The sequence below is a fragment of the Salmo trutta genome, chromosome 3, assembly GCF_901001165.1.
Source record: "Salmo trutta chromosome 3, fSalTru1.1, whole genome shotgun sequence".
NCBI lineage: Eukaryota > Metazoa > Chordata > Actinopteri > Salmoniformes > Salmonidae > Salmo > Salmo trutta.
In genome coordinates, this window is record NC_042959.1 from 64,865,339 (window position 1) to 64,884,191 (window position 18,853).

Genomic DNA, 18,853 nt, shown 5'->3' on the forward strand with positions numbered 1-18,853 from the left:
GGGTGGGAATGCATGTTCTGAACATCACATGCCAATGTAAAAAGCTGTTTTTGGATGTAAATATGAACTTGATTGAACAAAACAAACCCTGCTATTGTATAACATAATGTCCTAGGAGTGTCATCTGATGAAGATCATCAAAGGTTAGTGCTTCATTTAGCTGTGTTTTGGGTTTTTGTGACATATATGCTTGCTTGGAAAATGGCTGTGTGATTATTTTTGTCTATGTACTCTCCTAATATAATCTAATGTTTTGCTTTCGCTGTAAAGCCTTTTTGAAATCGGACAATGTGGTTAGATTAACAAGAGTATTATCTTTAAAATGGTGTAAAATAGTCATATGTTTGAAAAATTGAAATTATTGCATTTTTTAGGTTTATGTATTTCGTGCCATGCGATCCCATTGGCTGTTGGCTAGGGGTTCCGCTGGCGGAACAGGGTTCCGCTAGCAGAATGCCTAGATGTAAGAACTTAAACAAACCAAGAAACAAAAAACGACCGTGAAGTACCATAGTGCTACACGCACTCACTCAAAACAATATCCCACAAAACACAGGTGGGAAAAAGGCTACCTAAATATGATCCCAAATTAGAGGAAACGATTACCAGTTGCCTCTAATTGGGAACCATACAACTCACCAACGTAGAAATACAATGACTAGAACACCCCCTTAGTCACACTCTGACCTAAACACCATAGAGAACCAAGGGCTCTCTATGGTCAGGGCGTGACAGTAACCCCCCAAAGGTGCTGACTCCGGCCGCAAACCTGAAAACCAATGGGGGGTAGGAGGGGGGTGCCTAGTGTCGGTGGCGGCTCCGGTGGGCACCGGCGTAGGGGAAGGCTCCGGCCATGGAGCTGGGTTGGCCGCCGTGCCTGGACTGGGCAACGGCACAGAGGAGGGCTCCGGCCATGGAGCTGGGTTGGACGCCGTGCCTGGACTGGGCACTGGCGCAGAGGAAGGCTCTGGCCATGGAGCTCGGTTGGCCGCCGTGCCTGGACTGGGCACTGGCGCAGAGGAAGACTCCGGCCCTGGAGCGGGACTGGACGCCGTGCCTGGACTGGGCCCCGGCGCAGAGGAAGGCTCCTGCCATGGAGCGGGACTGGACACCGTGCCTGGACTGGGCACCTGAGCAGAGGAAGGCTCCTGTCCTGGCACCGGCGCAGGAAGCTCCGGGCCGGGGACCGTCAATGGAAGCTCCGGGCCGTTGACCGTCACTGGAAGCTCCGGGCCGTTGACCGTCACTGGAAGCTCCGGGCCGTTGACCGTCACTGGAAGCTCCGGGCCGTTGACCGTCACTGGAAGCTCCGGGCCGTTGACCGTCACTGAAAGCTCCGGACTGTGAACCGTTGCTGGAGGCTCCGGACTGTGAACCGTTGCTGGAAGCTCTGGACTGTAAATCGTCGCTGGAAGCTCTGGACTGTGAACCGTCGCTGGAAGCTCCGGGCTGTAGACCGTCACTGGAGTCTTAGTGTGTGGAGCCGGTACAGGTGGCACCGGACTGGTGACACGCACTTCTGGGCGAGTGCCAGGAGCTGGCACAGGACGTACCAGACTGGGGAGGCGCACTGGAGGCCTGGTGCGTGGAGCCGGCACAGGTGGCACCGGACTTGTGACACGCACTTCAGGGCGAGTGCGGGGAGCTGGCACAGGACTCACCAGACTGCTGACAGGCTCTTCAGGTCGAATGCCGTGCAGAACACACCTACATAACATTTCTCTCCTCTCTCCCAACTTCTCCATCGCCTCCCTGACAGTCTCTGGCTCTTCAGGGCAAGTGTGGGGAGCTGGCACAGATGGCACCGGGCTGGTGTCACGCTCTTCAGCACGTCTGCACCGCAGCATACTCCTCGCCAAAGTCATTCTCCGATAACTCTCCTCACACTGCTCCATCGACTCCCAGGCGGGCTCTGGCTCTCTCCTTGGCTTGGCCGACCACCCCTCGTGCCCCCCCCCCAAAAAAAAATCTTGGGGTTTCTGTGGCCGCGGTCCCCGGTGTCGTCGCTGTCCTTCCTGCGTCCTCTGCGGCTCCTGCCAAGGAAGGGTCTCGTGTCCTCCCATGATTTCCTCCCATGTCCAAAACTCCTTTACCTCATGAACACGCTGCTTGGTCCTTGTGTGGAGGGATATTCTGTCACGCTCGTAGAAAAGGTTGGACGAAGGCGCAGTGTGATTGGAGTTCCACATCTTTATTTTAGTGAAACTTAAACAAACCAAGAAACAAACAACGACCGTGAAGTACCGTAGTGCTACATGCACTCACTCAAAACAATATCCCACAAAACACAGGCGGGAAAAAGGCTACCTAAATATGATCCCCAATTAGAGGCAACAATTGCCAGCTGCCTCTAATTGGGAACCATACAACTCATCAACGTAGAAATACAATGACTAGAACACCCCCCTAGTCACGCTCTGACCTAAACACCATAGAGAACCAAGGGCTCTCTATGGTCAGGGCGTGACACATGCATACCCATGGAGAAAATAGGAGTCTAACTCATTTGAAGAAACAAAAATAACACATTTATTTTCACAATGCAAACATTTCCAGGAACTTAATTAAAATGATGGTAATGTGCTTTAAATTAAAGGACAAGATTCTCCTTGAAAAGAGTTCAGACTAGATGTAGAACATTACTTACCTTTTCCCTTTCCTGCTGCACACGTCAGACAACATGGCCGAGCTAAAAGATGTAAGTACCTTTGACCACCTTCCAAACCTCAGGACGCTTCAGATTGACAATAACTATCTGGAGACCATAGACAACCAGGCATTCCACAATTTGATCCAACTAAACATGTCCTTGAACAAAATATCAAATCTCAGCTCCTCTGCATTTCAAGACCTCAAGAAACTTGTCAACCTGTCACTAAATAATAACTCGCTGATTATGCTCCCTCCACTTATTTTCTCCACGCTCTACAATCATATTACAGCAGAACTACCTGAACAACTTCTCTGTGGTGGCAGAATCTGTGACTCACTTACTGAAGCTGACAAAACTAGACCTGTGCAATAACTATCTAACATCCCTCCATCATTCTAACCATACAGACCTACCAGAGTCCCTCACCACCCTCTATCTCTGTAAAAACAAACTGGTCACTTTAGCATGTGAGTGGGGCTTCCTCTGCCATGTACTACTGCTGGATCTCTCCTACAATGACCGGCTCCCTTCAAGGGCTTTCCAAGGTCTGGACTTGCGGAAGCTAAACTACATGCATTCGCATTCAACCAATGTTACAGTGCCAGAGCTTTTGAACGTCAGCAATGTTAGAGCTGGGAACATAGACTTCTCTGGTATGGGGTTGAAGACTGACAATCTGCTCATGGAGTTATGCAGTCTTTTGAGTACAAAGGTCACATTTTTAAAAAGCTGTGTCTGGAAACCAATGGGATACCGTCATTGCGGAAGAACACACTTTCCAACTGTCCACCAATCCGGGGTTTATCGGATCTTTTCTTCAACCAGTTGAGGAAGGTAAGATGCCTCCACTTTCTCAAAGGACAGGATCAAATCAAGAAGTTCAACAAAGAAAAAAAAAATCGCCTCCCTAATGTCCTGCAACAGACAGAACCTCTCGTTCCCAAATCTGACAGATCTGATCTACCATGACAATCGCACACTCATAGTCAACTAGACCCTACAACTCGCAGCGGACACTTTTGACAATCTGACCAAGTTGACTTTCCTCTCCTTGGACAACTCCTGTGCCGGGGTGATGCAGCTGCAGCCGGGCATCTTCAAAAACCTGCGGAAGTTGAGCAAGCTCAGCGCAAGGAACATGGGAGTCCAGTCATTCTCAAAGGAGGTTTTCAGGGATCTGACGGAGCTGCAGATCTTGCTTCTCAACCAAAACGTAATGCAATCCTTAGATGTGAATGTGCTGGAGTCTCTGCGTAATATTCCTCTTAGTTGTACCTGCCTCAACAGCGATCTTCAGAACTGGACTTTGACAAACCAGAGAGTCCAGTTAGTCTTACTCTATTGACTACATTGCCCAGAAAAAACTCCAACAAACCATACACAACTTTGACACCAATGTCTTCTACCTGGACCTGGGAGAGTACCTTTAAGCCACCACAACCACTGTGATTTTACTGCTGACTATAATCGCGTTTAGTTGACCAGCTACTTCCCATCCTGGAGGGCAACGGAGCCTCTTTCCGGCTGTGCCTGCACCACCGTGACTTTGAGTGGGCTGCAACATTGTGGACAACATCGTCTCCGCCATGTACAGTAGCCGCAATACCATCTGCGTGGTTAACAGGCACTTCCGGCACAGCGAGTGTTGCTCCCTGGAGATCCAGCTGGCCAGCTACAGGCTCTTCCTCAAGCTCCAGGACGTTCTCCTACTCATATTCCTGGACCCCATCGCTGAAAGGCAGCTGTTGGCTTACCACCGTATGAGAAAGGTAATGTTGAAGGAGACCTACCAGCAGTGGCCAGGGTCAGACTGCACTGAGCCGTTCTTGGCCCAGGAACTGTTTTGGAACCATCTGAGGAGAGCGCTGAGGAGCGGGAGCAGCAGTTTTGAAGAGGAAGATGAGGAAGAGGGGTGGGAAGAATAGTTCATTCAGCCACCGACGATGATGCTAAGTATTACTTAATGCCTTTAGGAAAAGGTTATAGGACACGCTTTGCCCTGGCAACAGTCTGATTCCTGGATATGAAACAAAGTTCAATGTTGTAAAAGTACTAAAATGATGAACACATACACAGAGAGGAACTGAATATTTTGTAAATGTGCCCTCAGTACAATGATGTTCTACTTGCTTTGATTGATTGCTATAATAAGCTAGTCATAATTTGATTCCTTTTTTAATTTAATTTGGCAAACAAACTTAATCCTGTCGTGTTCAGTACTTAATAATATTGTAATAATGTGTGTACATTTAAAAGATGTAGAGGGAAATGGAAATGGGTATTAAATTGATGAGACGTACCCTGACAAATCATGTTGCAAGGTTAATTTAAATATTCTATAATAATTATATCACTGGCTCAAAATGTAATACACTGACAGATGAGATCTATTACTTAATGACTAAAGGAAATGGTTAGAGGACACACTTTGCCCTGGCAACAGGATATGAAACTAAGTTCAATGTAGAAAAGTACTGAAATTATGCCTACCCACACACATACAAAGCCAAAGAGGAACTGAATATCTTGTGAAAGTGCCTTCATTACCATAACATTCTACTTGCTTGAAATCCAGCATTGTTTATGCTTTGATCGATTGCAATAATAAGCGAAAGTCATCATTTGTTGGATTTTGTCATTTGCTTTTGTAATGGAAAAAACTAACTTAATCCTGCTGTGATCAGTACTTAATAATATTGTAATACTGTATGTATTACAGGAAAATGGAAATGGACATGAGGAATAGGATGATCAGACAAATCATGTTGGAAAGTTAATTTACATATTCTATAAGTATACTTATTGTTGGTAAATATCACTTTCTCAATGAGGAATGCACAAAATAAAACAAATAAATTAATGATCTATTATTAGATTTTAATATAAAACAGTGCGTTACTATGTACAGTATTATATTCACAGGTTTAATTTTATTCGGTCCATCTTAAATGGTGAGAATCTCAATTACATAATTGCATCCTCTCTCCTCCTCAAAACCCAGAGGAAAAGGTCAGAGGGGAGGGACCTCTGAGAATAGAAGATGTGAGGACAGTATTTTATTCACAGGTTCATTTTATTCAGTCCATCTTACAGGGAGAGAATTGTATACTCCTCGTGTCCTCGCTCCTTCTCAAAACCAATTGGAGAAAAAGGTCAGAGGGGAGGGACCTCTGGCTTTCTCATCCAATGGGTTTTGAGAAGGAGACGAGGCGAGGAATATGCAATTGAGATCTTCCTATGGACAGCAGACAATCCTCTGCATAACGCATTCATGCTGATTTATGTCTTTGATCATCTGTGCTAAAGAATTCGGCTTGTCAAAAATAATTTAAAATATACTTTGAGTAGGCCCAGTGGCCCAAAAAAACCTGAGGGACACATTTGTGGATATTTTGTTCTGCCAAAGTTCTCACTGTAGCTGTCTGTAAACAGCATACTGTATAAGTTATGCAATGGATTTTATTTTATAGTGCTTATATATGTTTTTGCATACACACATTTCAATTACAAGTATTCATGCAATAAAAAATACAATCTGCTGCTGTTACTTTTCCACAGCATAATTGTGTTTTTATTGTCCAGGCTGTAAGTAGTTTTAGAGTATGGAAAACATATGAAAGAAAAGATTTCAAAATATTTGTAAAAATGCTAACATTTCCTGGCTGGCACTTTGTCTTCCTGCCAATCATATGGCCTGACGCTATTCAACAGAGAAATAAAACATTAAGTCAGTTGTAATTGGTAACAATTAGACTTGATGGTATGCATTTCGAAAATACTCACTCATCAACATAGCATATAGCCTAAGCATTGCACTTATGCATGTCTCTACTACACAGAGGCATGCAGTCTCTGGACAGGCACAGTGGATGTGGATCAGTACAGTCTCATCTGGGGGAAAAGACCAGCGTTCAGGGCTGGGGAAAGCAGGCAGGGACCCGGGGGGCAGAGGAGGGGACAGGCCACTCTCCAGCATGTGGGAGGGGGGAGTGTAGGCCAGGAAGGTAGGACCTGGAGATTACAGGGCTGGTTGGGGGCGGCGGTTGAAGCGATAGAAAGGGTGGAGCTGATGACTGTCTAGTGGATAGTGGGTGGGAGCAGATGCGGAAAATGTCTCCTTTCAATGTCATATGGATCTTGTTGCTGTGGCAAGTGTCTGTCTCCGTGTCTGTGTCATCACCCTCCTTTATAGACGTCCTTTATTTTAGGGCCAAGAGATGTTGACCATGAAAATTCTGACCGTATTTACAGCCTAAAACTGCAGCCTGGTTGAGATCTCTCTCTTAAAGGTCACTTAGTCAAGAAAAAGTCAAGGCCCTACCTATAAGTGTTTTCAAAGTGTGTGATGTCATGATTTACGTTAACCTATTTGTTTTTACCCAGGGATCCGTGCGTGATGACTAGGTAGCAGTGGTGTAAAGTACTTAAGTAAAAATACTTTAAAGTACTACTTAAGTATTTTTGGGGGGTATCTGTACATTACTGTTTATATTTTTACTTCACCACATTCCTAAAGGAAATGCTGTACTTTTTACTGCATACATTATTCCTTACAACCCAAAGTACTCATTACATTTTGAATGCTTAGCAGGACAGGAAAGTTGTGAAATCCACGTACTTATCAAGAGAACACATGGTCATCCCTACAGCCTATGGTCTGGCGGACTCACTAAACACAAATGCATCTTTTGTAAATAATGTTGGAGTGTGCCCCTGGCTATCCGTACATTTTAAAAACAAGAAAATGGTGCAGTTTGCTTTGCTTAATTTAAGGAATTTGAAATGATTTATGATTTTACTTCTACTTTTGATACTCACGTATATTTTAGAAATGACATGTACTTTTGATACTTAAGTACATTTAAAACCAAATAAACTCAGCAAAAAAATAAACGTCCTCTCACTGTCAACTGCATTTATTTTCAGCAAACTTAACATGTGTAAATATTTGTATGAACATAAGATTCAACAACTGAGACATAAACTGAACAAGTTCCACAGACATGTGACTTACAGAAATGGAATTAATGTGTCCCTGAACAAAGGGGGTCAAAATCAAAAGTAACAGTAACAGTCTAACTGGTGTGGCCACCAGCTGCATTAAGTACTGCAGTGCATCTCCTCCTCATGGACTGAACCAGATTTGCCAGTTCTTGCTGTGAGATGTTACCCCACTCTTCCACCAAGGCACCTGCAAGTTCCCGGACATTTCTGGGGGGGATTGGCCATAGCCCTCACCCTCCGATCCAACAGGTCCCAGACGTGCTCTATGGGATTGAGATCTGGGCTCTTTGCTGGCCATGGCAGAACACTGACATTCCTGTCTTGCAGGAAATCACGCACAGAAGGAGCAGTATGGCTGGTGGCATTGTCATGCTGGAGGGTCATGTCAGGACGAGCCTGCAGGAAGGGTACCACATGCGCGATGAGGATGTCTTCCCTGTGATTGCCTGCAATGACAACAAGCTCAGTCTGATGATGCTGTGACACACCGCCCCAGACCATGACGGACCCTCCAACTCGATACCGCTCCAGAGTACAGGCCTCGGTGTAACGCTCATTCCTTCGACGATAAACGCGAGTCCGACCATCACCCCTGGTGAGACAAAACCGCGACTCGTCAGTGAAGAGTACTTTTTGCCAGTCCTGTCTGGTCCAGCGATGGTGGGTTTGTGCCCATAGGCGACGTTGTTGCCGGGGATGTCTGATGAGGACCTTCCTTACAACAGGCCTACAAGCCATCAGTCCAGCCTCTCTCAGCCTATTGTGGACAGGCTGAGCACTGACGGAGGGATTGTGCGTTCCTGGTGTAACTCGGGCAGTTGTTGTTTCCATCCTGAACCTGTCCCGCAGGTGTGATGTTCAGATGTACCGATCCTGTGCAGGTGTTGTTACATGTGGTCTGCCACTGCGAGGACAACCAGCTGTCCGTCCTGTCTCCCTGTAGCTCTGTCTTAGGCGTCTCACAGTACAGACATTGCAATTTATTGCCCTGGCCAGATCTGCAGTCCTCATGTCTCCTTGCAGCATGCCTAAGGCACATTCACACAGATGAGCAGGGACCCTGGGCATCTTTATTTTGTTGTTTTTCAGTCAGTAGAAAGGCATCTTTAATGTCCTAAGTTTTCATAACTGTGACCTTAATTGCCTACCATCTGTAAGCTGCTAGTGTCTTAATGACCGTTCCACAGGTGCATGTTCATTAATTGTTTATGGTTCATTGAACAAGCGTGGGAAACAGTTTTTAAACCCTTTACAATGAAGATCTGTGAAGTCATTTGGATTTTTTACGAATTATCTTTGAAAGACATGGTCCTGAAAAAGGGACGTTTATTTTTTTTGCTGAGTTTACTTTGTCTTTACTTAAGTACTATTTTGCTGGGTGACTTTCACTTTTACTCAAGTACTGTATGACAATTGGATACTTTTCCCACCACTGCTGGGTAGTCATGGCCTGCCTGCCTGCCTCTCTGCAGAATCTGTCAGACGGCCAGTTTACAGTTTACTCATAGGATGTACTTTGTATAGTGTTGTTTTGTAACATGATTCAGTTAAGAAATGTGTGTATTTGTGTGAAAAGTACCTGATTACCTGAGTAAATAAAGCTTCTACCAAAGCTTCTTTTGGCTATGTTTTCTTTTGTAAAGGTTTGCTAAAGGTTCAAGGTCCCCCAGACTACCCGCCACACCCTCTTCAGCCAACTACCTCGGTGTGGTGGACACAATTAGTTTGAGTTTATTTATTTTTACAGGGACAGTGCACATTAATCAACGTTTCAGTAAAAGTGCCGGTTTTAGCCAGCCGGCTAATTTTCAACCGCAGTCCCTGGGCAGGTTATTAAAAACAATTACAATATAGACAATCATAGAACAGTGAGCACACGCAGAGTAACATAGGACAAGCAAGACATAGCATAAAGACAGAGCAACATAGGACAAGCAAGATGTAGCATACAGACAGAGCAACATAGAACAAAAAGCAACAAGACAAAATCCATAAAAACAAAGTGTTTCCACACCTCACAAGCTACAGACAACAGACAACATGGAAAGCGGCAATACACAGCTAGGGATTCTGTTCACAAATCTGATTGACCTTTAGCCATGTCTTCATGCATTTTGTGAAAGTGTGATATGTGGTGCAGTTGTGTGTCTGATGGCAGTGTATTCCAGACATGGGACGCTCTCACAGAGAAAGCGGATTTACTAAAGGTGCTTTTCCTTTAGGGAACTATACAGTCACCTCTCATGGCAGACCTTGTGGATCTGCTGCCATATGTTTGGATTTTCTGTTTAACAAAAGTACTGAGTGGAGGGGGAGCTAGGCCATTTAGGATCTTGAATACAAGACATGCGTCGGTGTATTGCACCAGATTTTCCCAACTCAGGAGCTCATGCTTTCTGAGGATGTAACAGTGATGATGGCTATTGGGCTTTCTATCGAGCACTTTGAGAGCCTGTTTGTAGACAGACTGAATAGGTTTTAATGTTGTATAGCAAGCTTGGGTCCAACTAGTCAAGCAGTATGTTAAGTGGGGGAGTATCATCTATTTGAAGTACAGTCTTGCTACCTCTGTGGTCAAACAATTTCGTATAAATCGGAAATTAGCTAGGTTGAATTTGGTTATTTGAATTACCTTTTTCACATGCTTTTTAAAAGAGAGGTTGGAATCAAGTATGATTCCAAGGTACTTAAAATCAGATACCACCTGGAGCTTCTCCCCTGACACATAGACATCTGGCTCAGTAGCATCTGTTGCCCTCTTTGTGAAGAACATGCAAACAGTTTTTTTCACATTGAGATGCAAACACGAGTCACTGAGCCACTTTGTAACCTGGACCATTACAGTAGTGAGTTCTTGTGCAGCTTGTTGTTTGCTCTTTGCATGCACATATATCACTGTATCATCTGCATACATTTGAACTTCAGACCCAGTGCAGACGGAAGGCAGATCATTAATGTACAGGCTGAACAAGAATTAATCCAACCAACTACAAAAACAGGAATTACAGATATAATTTTTTTTTTAGAAATACAACAAACAACAACTTGAATTATCATAACTGCCAATCAGGAACACCTTTCCTTTTTATATGAAATAAGACCCATCCCTCTTAACGCGTTATTTGGTCCTACTTATCAGTAGAATATTGAGACCGCCAACTTTCTTTTGCAATCGATTCTTCTAGTGTATAATAGTGTTTCACAGTTATTTTGAAATAATTCAATAAACAAATATATATTTACTGAGAGTTTTAAAAATGAAAACCTTCCCCAGCAGAATAAAGAGATTGTATTTGCTGTTGAATCTGTGTATATTGTGTTTGGCACATTGCTGACTGGAGTCCCTGGGTTTTCCTCTCCCTCGCCACGTACATAAATAACAATAAATGGAGAACAACTTTCATCTGATCGTGTCCCATGACTCCATGTCCGTTGTCCCTTTCCTTCCTCTTTCTGTACAACCAAAGCGAGGCAGTTTTAAACAATGATTAAGAGCCTAGCATTCATAATGTAGCAGAAGGATATGATACAGACATGATACAGCCCCCAGAACGGAGGTAAGGCTGGACTCGAGGCTTTTAATTAAAGATGAAATGGGACTTGAGATATGATTTTGCTTAATTTGAATGTGACTTGTAAAATAACTCTTGAAACGTGTTTGATAACCCTTCATTAAATGATGTTATGATGGATTATGATAGGTAAATGAAAGCTGTAGAATTTGCTATGGATTATGATGAATGAAATTGAACTAATTTGTCAGATTATGAAAATTGCTGCATGCAGCAGTACAAAAGTCAATGCTTTGATTTCTCACAGTGGTTGAGGGTCTTTCAATAAACTAGGGTACTAGCTGTTTAATTAGCCTACATTTTGACATTTTCCCACATCATCAGGAAGAACATTTCTGAATGACAGTCAAGTGACGATCAACTGTCGTGATCGCACATGCTGTGTTCACAAGTTACAGTGCATTCGGAAAATATACTGACCCCTTGTCTTTTTCCACATTTTGTTAGGTTACAGCCTTATTCTAAAATGTATTCAATTGTTTTTTTCCCTCATCAAATCTACACACAATACCCCATAATGACAAAGCAAAAACAGGTTTAGAAATGTTGGCTAATTTATTAAATATAAAACCCGGAAATGTTATATTTACATAAGTATACAGACCCTTTACTCAGCACTTTGTTGAAGCACCTTTGGCAGCGATTACAGCCTCAAGTCTTCTTGGGTATGACGCTACAAGCTGGCACACCTGTATTTGGGGAGTTTCTCCCGTTCTTCTCTGCAGATCCTCTCAAGCTCTGTCAGGTTGGATGGGGAGCGTTTCTGCACAGCTATTTTCAGGTCTCTCCAGAGATGTTCGATCAGGTTTAAGTCTGGCTGGGCCACTCATGGACATTCATAGACTTGTCCCGAAGCCACTCCTGCGTTGTCTTGGCTGTGTGCTTAGGGTCATTGTCCTGTTGGAAGGTGAACCATCGCCCCAGTTTGAGGTCCTGAGAGCTCTGGAGCAGGTTTTCATCAAGGATCATGATTATGCCACCACCATGCTTCACCATAAGGATGGTGCCAGGTTTCCTCAGACCAGAGGTCTGAGAGTCTTTACTGTAGGTGTCTTTTTGTCAATTCTAAGCGGGCAGTCATGTGCCTTTTACTGAGGAGTGGCTTCCATCTGGCCAATACCATAAAGGCCTGATTGGTGGAGTGCTGCAGAGATGGTTGTCCTTCTGGAAGGTTCTCCCATCTCCACAGAGGAACTCTGGAGCTCTGTCAGAGTGACCATCGGGTTCTTGGTCACCTCCACGACCAAGACCCTTCTCCCCGATTGCTCAGTTTTGTGGGGCGGTCAGCTCTAGGAAGAGTCTTGGTGGTTCCAAACTTCTTCCATTTAAGAATGATGGAGGCCACTGTGTTCTTGGGGACCTTCAATGCTGCAGACATTTTTTGGTACCCTTCCCCAGATCTGTGGCTCCACACAATCTTGTCTTGGCACTCTACGGACAATTCCATCGACCTCATGGCTTGGTTTTTGCTCTGACATCACTGTCAATTGTGGGACCTTATATAAACAGGTATGTGCCTTTCCAAATCATAACTTTCAGACATTTTTGTGCCTCGAATTGAACACAGTCTAATGCGCATTGTGTCGGACAGACTATAATATAAACACAACATGTAAAGTGTTGGTCCCAACATGCACACAAAAAACATCTCTCAAATTGTGTGCACAAATTTGTTTACATCCCTGTTAGTGAGCATTTCTCCTCTGCCAAGATAATCCATCTACCTGACAGGTGTGGCATTTCAAAAAGCTTATTAAACAGCATGATCACTACACAGGTGCACCTTGTGTTGTGGACAATAAAATGCCACTTTAAATGTGCAGTTTTGTCACACAACACAATGCCACAGATGTCTCAAGTTTGAGGGGGTGTGCAATTGGGGGTGGGGGGGGGGGGTGCTGAGGAGTATTTCTGTCTGTAATAAAGCCCTTTTGCGGAGAGTCTGCACCCCTGCCCAGTCATGTGAAATCCATAGATTACGGCCTAACTTAATGAAATGGTTTGATTTGATCCCAATGTTACACTTGGGCCCCACTATTTACAGAAAAACCCTTGAGCAGCGTTCATACCTATGACAACAGCTGTATGATCCATTTATTGATCTGGATTGGAGTCATTACCAACTTAATTTTGTGTCATTCAGGATATGAACTAAAATGTCAGTTTAAATTGTTGTACTATTCATACTTTCAAGGATGCAAGTATAATAATTGCAATTCATTTTAGATAAATTCTCATTTAAATTATGTAATTGGAATTTCAAATTGCTTCCCGAATTGACTGAAGTGAAATCTTTTTAAACACTAAAACTGTGAACTGTGGCAGTCTGGTTTAATGGTTAGCCCCCAAGACTCTGGGCCACATATACCCCTGGCAATATGGGTACAATTCCCCCTTGTCTTATTTTCCTTGTCTTATTTCTTACTTGTTTCACAATAAAAACTACTCTGCATCTTCAAATTGGCAGACATGTTGTGTAAATCAAATGATACAAAACCCCCAAAAATACATTTTAGTTTCAGGTTGTAAGGCAACAAAATAGGAAAAATGCCAAGGGGGTGAATACTTTCGCAAGCTACTGTACCTAATGGAAAAGAGGAACCTGAAAGCCACTAGAACTAATACTTTTGTTTTCCAGTGAAGTCCCTGAGAAATGTATTGTAAAGTTGCTAAAATGTGTTTTTCCCTTCTTCCATTTAGCTGGCTTTCTTATCAGCATTCTCAACCATGGAGAATAAAGGAGTATAATTCAGGATGATTATCACAGCCATACAACTCTTTTGAAGAAAGAAAATCAACAGCTTTCTTTTCCCAATGCATGCATTTCCTGGAACTTAAAATGAATGTACTGTGATTTTAAAGGACAAGATTCCCCTTGGAAAGAGTTCAGAACCATTGGAGGAGATGTAGAACATTACTCACCTTATTACTCTCCTGCTGCACACGTCAGACAACATGGCCGGGCTAAAATATAAAATAATGGCATCAGTGGCAATTGTCCTTCACATTGCCCAGTTCACAGTTGGCTATAGCTTCAGAAATTGCACTGAGGATCCAACCTCAAACCACACAAAATTCATTTGCATCCGTCACCAGGCAAAGAACATTTCTGCCATTGTAGGTGACCTGCCACCTTATGCCACCACAATTATAATCTCCATAAACTTGATAAAACACATACCTGACAATACCTTTGATCACTTACCTAACCTCAGGACGCTTCAGATTGACAATAACCATCTGGAGACCATAGATAACCAGGCATTCCAAAATATGAGCCAACTGAAGAGCCTAAACCTGTCCTTGAACAAAATATCAAATCTCAGCTCCTCTGTATTTCAAGACCTCAAAAACCTTGTCAACCTGTCACTAAATAATAACTCACTGATTATGCTCCCTCCGGGTATTTTCTCTTCACTCTCCAATCTGGATGTCCTCATATTACGGCAGAACTACCTGAACAACTTCTCTGCGGTGGCAGAATCTGTGACTCACTTAACGAAGCTGACAAAACTAGACCTGTGCAATAACTATCTAACATCCCTCCATCATTCTAACCATACAGACCTACCAGAGTCCCTCACCACCCTCTATCTCTGTAAAAACAAACTGGTCACTTTAGCATGTGAGTGGGGCTTCCTCAGCCATGTACTACTGCTGGATCTCTCCTACAATGACCAGCTCCCTTCAAGGGCTTTCCAAGGTCTGGACTTGCAGAAGCTAAACTACATGCGTTTGCGTTCAACCAATGTTACAGTGCCAGAGCTTTTGAATGTCAGCAATGTTAGAGCTGGGAACATAGACTTCTCTGGTATGGGGTTGAAGACTGACAATCTGCTCATGGAGCTATGTAGCCTTTTGAGTACAAAGGTCAAATTTGTTAAAAAGCTGAGTCTGGGAAGCAATGGGATTCTGTTATTGCGAAAGAACACGCTTTCCAACTGTCCACCAATCCGGGGTTTATTGGACCTTTCCTTCAACCAATTGAGGGAGGTAAGTTGCCTCCACTTTCTCAAAGGACAGGATCAAATCAAGAACTTCACAGCAGAGAAAAACCACCTCACCTCCCTAATGTCCTGCAACAAACAGAACCTCACTTTCCCAAATCTGACAGATCTGAGCTACCGTTACAATCGCATACTCAAAGTCAACTCTTTTGCTTTCCACCACACACCAAATGTGAAGACCCTACAACTCAACATAAACATAATCGCCTATCTTGACCATAAGGCTTTCAGTGGGCTGACTAGTCTTGTGACACTGCGTCTGGACAATAACCTCCTGACCGATCTGTACAAGGATAGCTTTGAAGATCTGCATAGCCTGGAAATACTTAACCTACGTAACAATCAGATAGCTGTTATTTTCAACAAGACTTTCCATTTACTCAAATGCCTGCACATTTTGGATCTTGGAGGGAACAAAATCACTCATTTTGAAGACTCAGCCTTTGTGGGGCTCGTTAACCTGGCGAATTTTTACCTTGATGGAAACAATCTCAAACAGATCGACAGCGCCAAGTTTAAACCATTCCATGCCACACTTGAAGTTCTTGATCTACATGGGAATCAGGTTAGCTTCTCCTCTAAACGTACCAACTCTCCTTTCGTGAATCTAACAAAACTTCGCAACCTCAAACTAGATGCGCAGATGCCCCACGGCCTCAACATGCTGCCTTATGCCTTTTTCCGTGGTCTCAACTCCCTCCAATCGCTCTACCTCACCGACAATCACATCTTTAGCTTTGCAGCAGACACTTTTGACGATCTGACCAACTTGACTTTCCTCTCCTTGGACAACTCCTGTGCCGGGGTGATGCAGCTGCAGCCGGGCGTCTTCAAAAACTTGCGGAAATTGAGCAAGCTCAGCGCAAGGAACATGGGCATCCAGTCCTTCTCAAATGAGGTTTTCGGGAATCTGACAGAGCTGCAGATCTTGCTTCTCAACCAGAACGTAATGCAATCCTTAGATGTGAATGTGCTGGAGGCTCTACCTAAACTGCGCTACCTGGACCTGCGCAACATTCCTCTAAGTTGCACCTGCCTCAACAGTGACCTGCAGAACTGGACTTTGACAAACCAGAGAGTCCAGTTAGTCTTACAATACAGTCTACAGTGCCAAGATAAAAAACTCCAAAAAAGCTTCTACAACTTTGACACCAATGTTTGCTACCTGGACCTGGGAGAGTACCTTTTTGCTACCACAACCACTGTGATTTTACTGCTGACTATAATCCCGCTTCTCTACAACAAGCTCTATTGGAAACTGAAGTATAGCTATTATGTGTTCCGCTCCTGGTTTGGCCAACACTGGCGCAGGCTGAGGGAGAAAGAGGAGCACTCCAAATACGATGCTTTCATCTCCTATAACTCGGCGGACGAGCCCTGGGTACTAGACCAGCTACTTCCCAACCTGGAGGGCAACGGAGCCTCTTTCCGGCTGTGCCTGCACCACCGTGACTTTGAGCTGGGCCGCAACATTGTGGACAACATCGTCTCCGCTGTGTACAGCAGCCGCAAGACCATCTGCGTGGTTAGTAGGCATTTCCTGTGCAGCGAGTGGTGCTCCCTAGAGATCCAGCTGGCCAGCTACAGGCTCTTCCACGAGCTCCGGGACGTGCTCCTGCTCATCTTCCTGGAACCCATCCCTGAAAGACAGCTGTCGGCTTACCACCGTATGAGAAAGGTCATGTTGAAGAAGACCTACCTGCAGTGGCCGGGGTCAGACTGCACTGACCCGGTCAAGGCCCAGGAACTGTTTTGGAACCATCTGAGGAGGGCACTGAGGAGTGGGAGCAGCAGGTTTGAAGAGGAAGATGAGGGGAGGGAGGAATACTTCAATCAGCCACCGACGGATGATGATAACTATTACTTAATGCCTTAAGGAAAGGGTTATAGGACACACTTTGCCCTAGCAGCAGCCTGATTCCTGGATATGAAACAAAGTTCAATGTAGTAAAAGTACAGAAATTATGCACAAACAGACACATACAAAGACAGATAGAGGAACTGAATCTCTTGTAAATATGTTCTTTGTGCCATTATTTTCTACTTGCTTGAAATCCAGCATTGTCTATGTTTTGATTGATTGCTATAATAAGCTTAATTCATTTTTGGGGGGATTTTGTAATTTGCTCATGGAATTTTTTTTAAATTCTGTTCTGTACTAAATAATATTGTAATACTGTATGTATATTTAAAAGATGCAGAGGAAAATGGAAATAGGATGATCAGACATACCCTGACAAATCATGTTGCAAAGTTAAAGTATTCTATAAGTATACTTCTTGTTGGTAAATATCACTGTCTCAAATCAGCAATGCACCGACAGATGAGACCTGTTACTTAATGACTTAAGGAAAGGGTTAGAGGACACGCTTTGCCCTGGCAGCAGTCTGTTTCCAGGACATTAAACAAAGTTCAATGTAGTAAAAGTACTGACATTATGCATACCCACACATATAGAAACAGAGAGAGGAACTGAAAATCTTGTAAATGTGCCTTGCGTGCCATGACTCTGTACCGGTACCCTCTGTATATAGCCTCGCTATTGTTATTTTACTGCTGCTCTTTAATTATTTGTTACTTTTATTTTTTTAAATGTACTTATCACTTACTTTTTCTTAAAAACGGCATTGTTGGTTAAAGGCTTGCAAGTAAGCATTTCACTGTAATACCTGTTGTATTTGGCGCATGTGACAAATAACATTTTATTTTATTTGATCTTCTACTTGCTTGAAATCCAGCATTGTTGATGCTTTGATTGACTGCTATAATAAGCTAAATCCATCATTTGTTTGCATTTGTAATTTGCTGTCATGGAAAAAATGAACTTAATCTTGTTGTGATCAGTACTTAATATTGTAATACTGTATGTACATTTAAAAGATGCAAAATGGAAATAAGATGATCAGGCGTACCTTGACAAATCCTGTTGCAAAGTGAATTTAAATATTCCATCAGTATACTTCTTGTTGGAAAATATCACTGTCTCAATCAGTAGTACACAAACTAAAACAAGTAAATAAATAATCTATTATTAGATTTTAATATAAGACACAGTGTGTGACTATGTACAGTATTTTATTCACAGGTTCATTTTATTCAGTCCATCTTACAGGGAGAGAATTGTATACTCCTCGTGTCCTCGCTCCTTCTCAAAACCAATTGGAGAAAAAGGTCAGAGGGGAGGGACCTCTTGCTTTCTCATCCAATGGGTTTTGAGAAGGAGACGAGGCGAGGAATATGCAATTGGGATCTAACCATGGACAGCAGACAATCCTCTGCATAATGCATTAATGCTGATTCATGTCTTTTATAATCTGAGCTAAAGCATTCTGCTTGTCAAAAATAATAAAGAATACTTTGAGTAGGCCCATTGGCCACAAAAATAACAAGGGACACATTCACGTGCTGCCAAAGTTGACTTGTCCATTGTAGCTGTCTGTAAACAACATACTGCATAAGTTCAGCAATGCATTTTCTCTTACAGTGCTTCTGTATGTTTTTGCATGCGCATGTTTCAATTAGAAGTATTCATGCAATAAAAAATACATTCTCCAGGCTGTAAGTAGTTTTAGAGTATTGGAAACATATGAAAGAAAATATTTTAAAAAATACTAATG

At 43.3% G+C, this 18,853-nt stretch overlaps 1 protein-coding gene and 1 pseudogene across 1 annotated transcript; both read left to right on the top strand.

Annotated features, from left to right (window-relative positions):
- The first annotated feature begins 2,680 nt into the window (after positions 1-2,680).
- Positions 2,681-4,578, top strand: LOC115165785 (toll-like receptor 13; annotated as a pseudogene).
- A 6,584-nt stretch (positions 4,579-11,162) lies between these two features.
- Positions 11,163-18,793, top strand: tlr21 (toll-like receptor 21). The gene is made up of 2 exons (XM_029744873.1): positions 11,163-11,214; positions 13,930-18,793. Exon 2 carries the CDS (start codon positions 14,185-14,187, stop codon positions 17,110-17,112), a length of 2,928 nt encoding a protein of 975 aa, XP_029600733.1. The 5' UTR covers positions 11,163-11,214; positions 13,930-14,184; the 3' UTR covers positions 17,113-18,793.
- Positions 18,794-18,853: the final 60 nt, after the last annotated feature.

Excerpts from the sequence above, each read along its gene's own strand:
- tlr21 (XM_029744873.1), top strand. The coding sequence starts at position 14,185 with ATGGCCGGGCTAAAATATAAAATAATGGCATCAGTGGCAATTGTCCTT.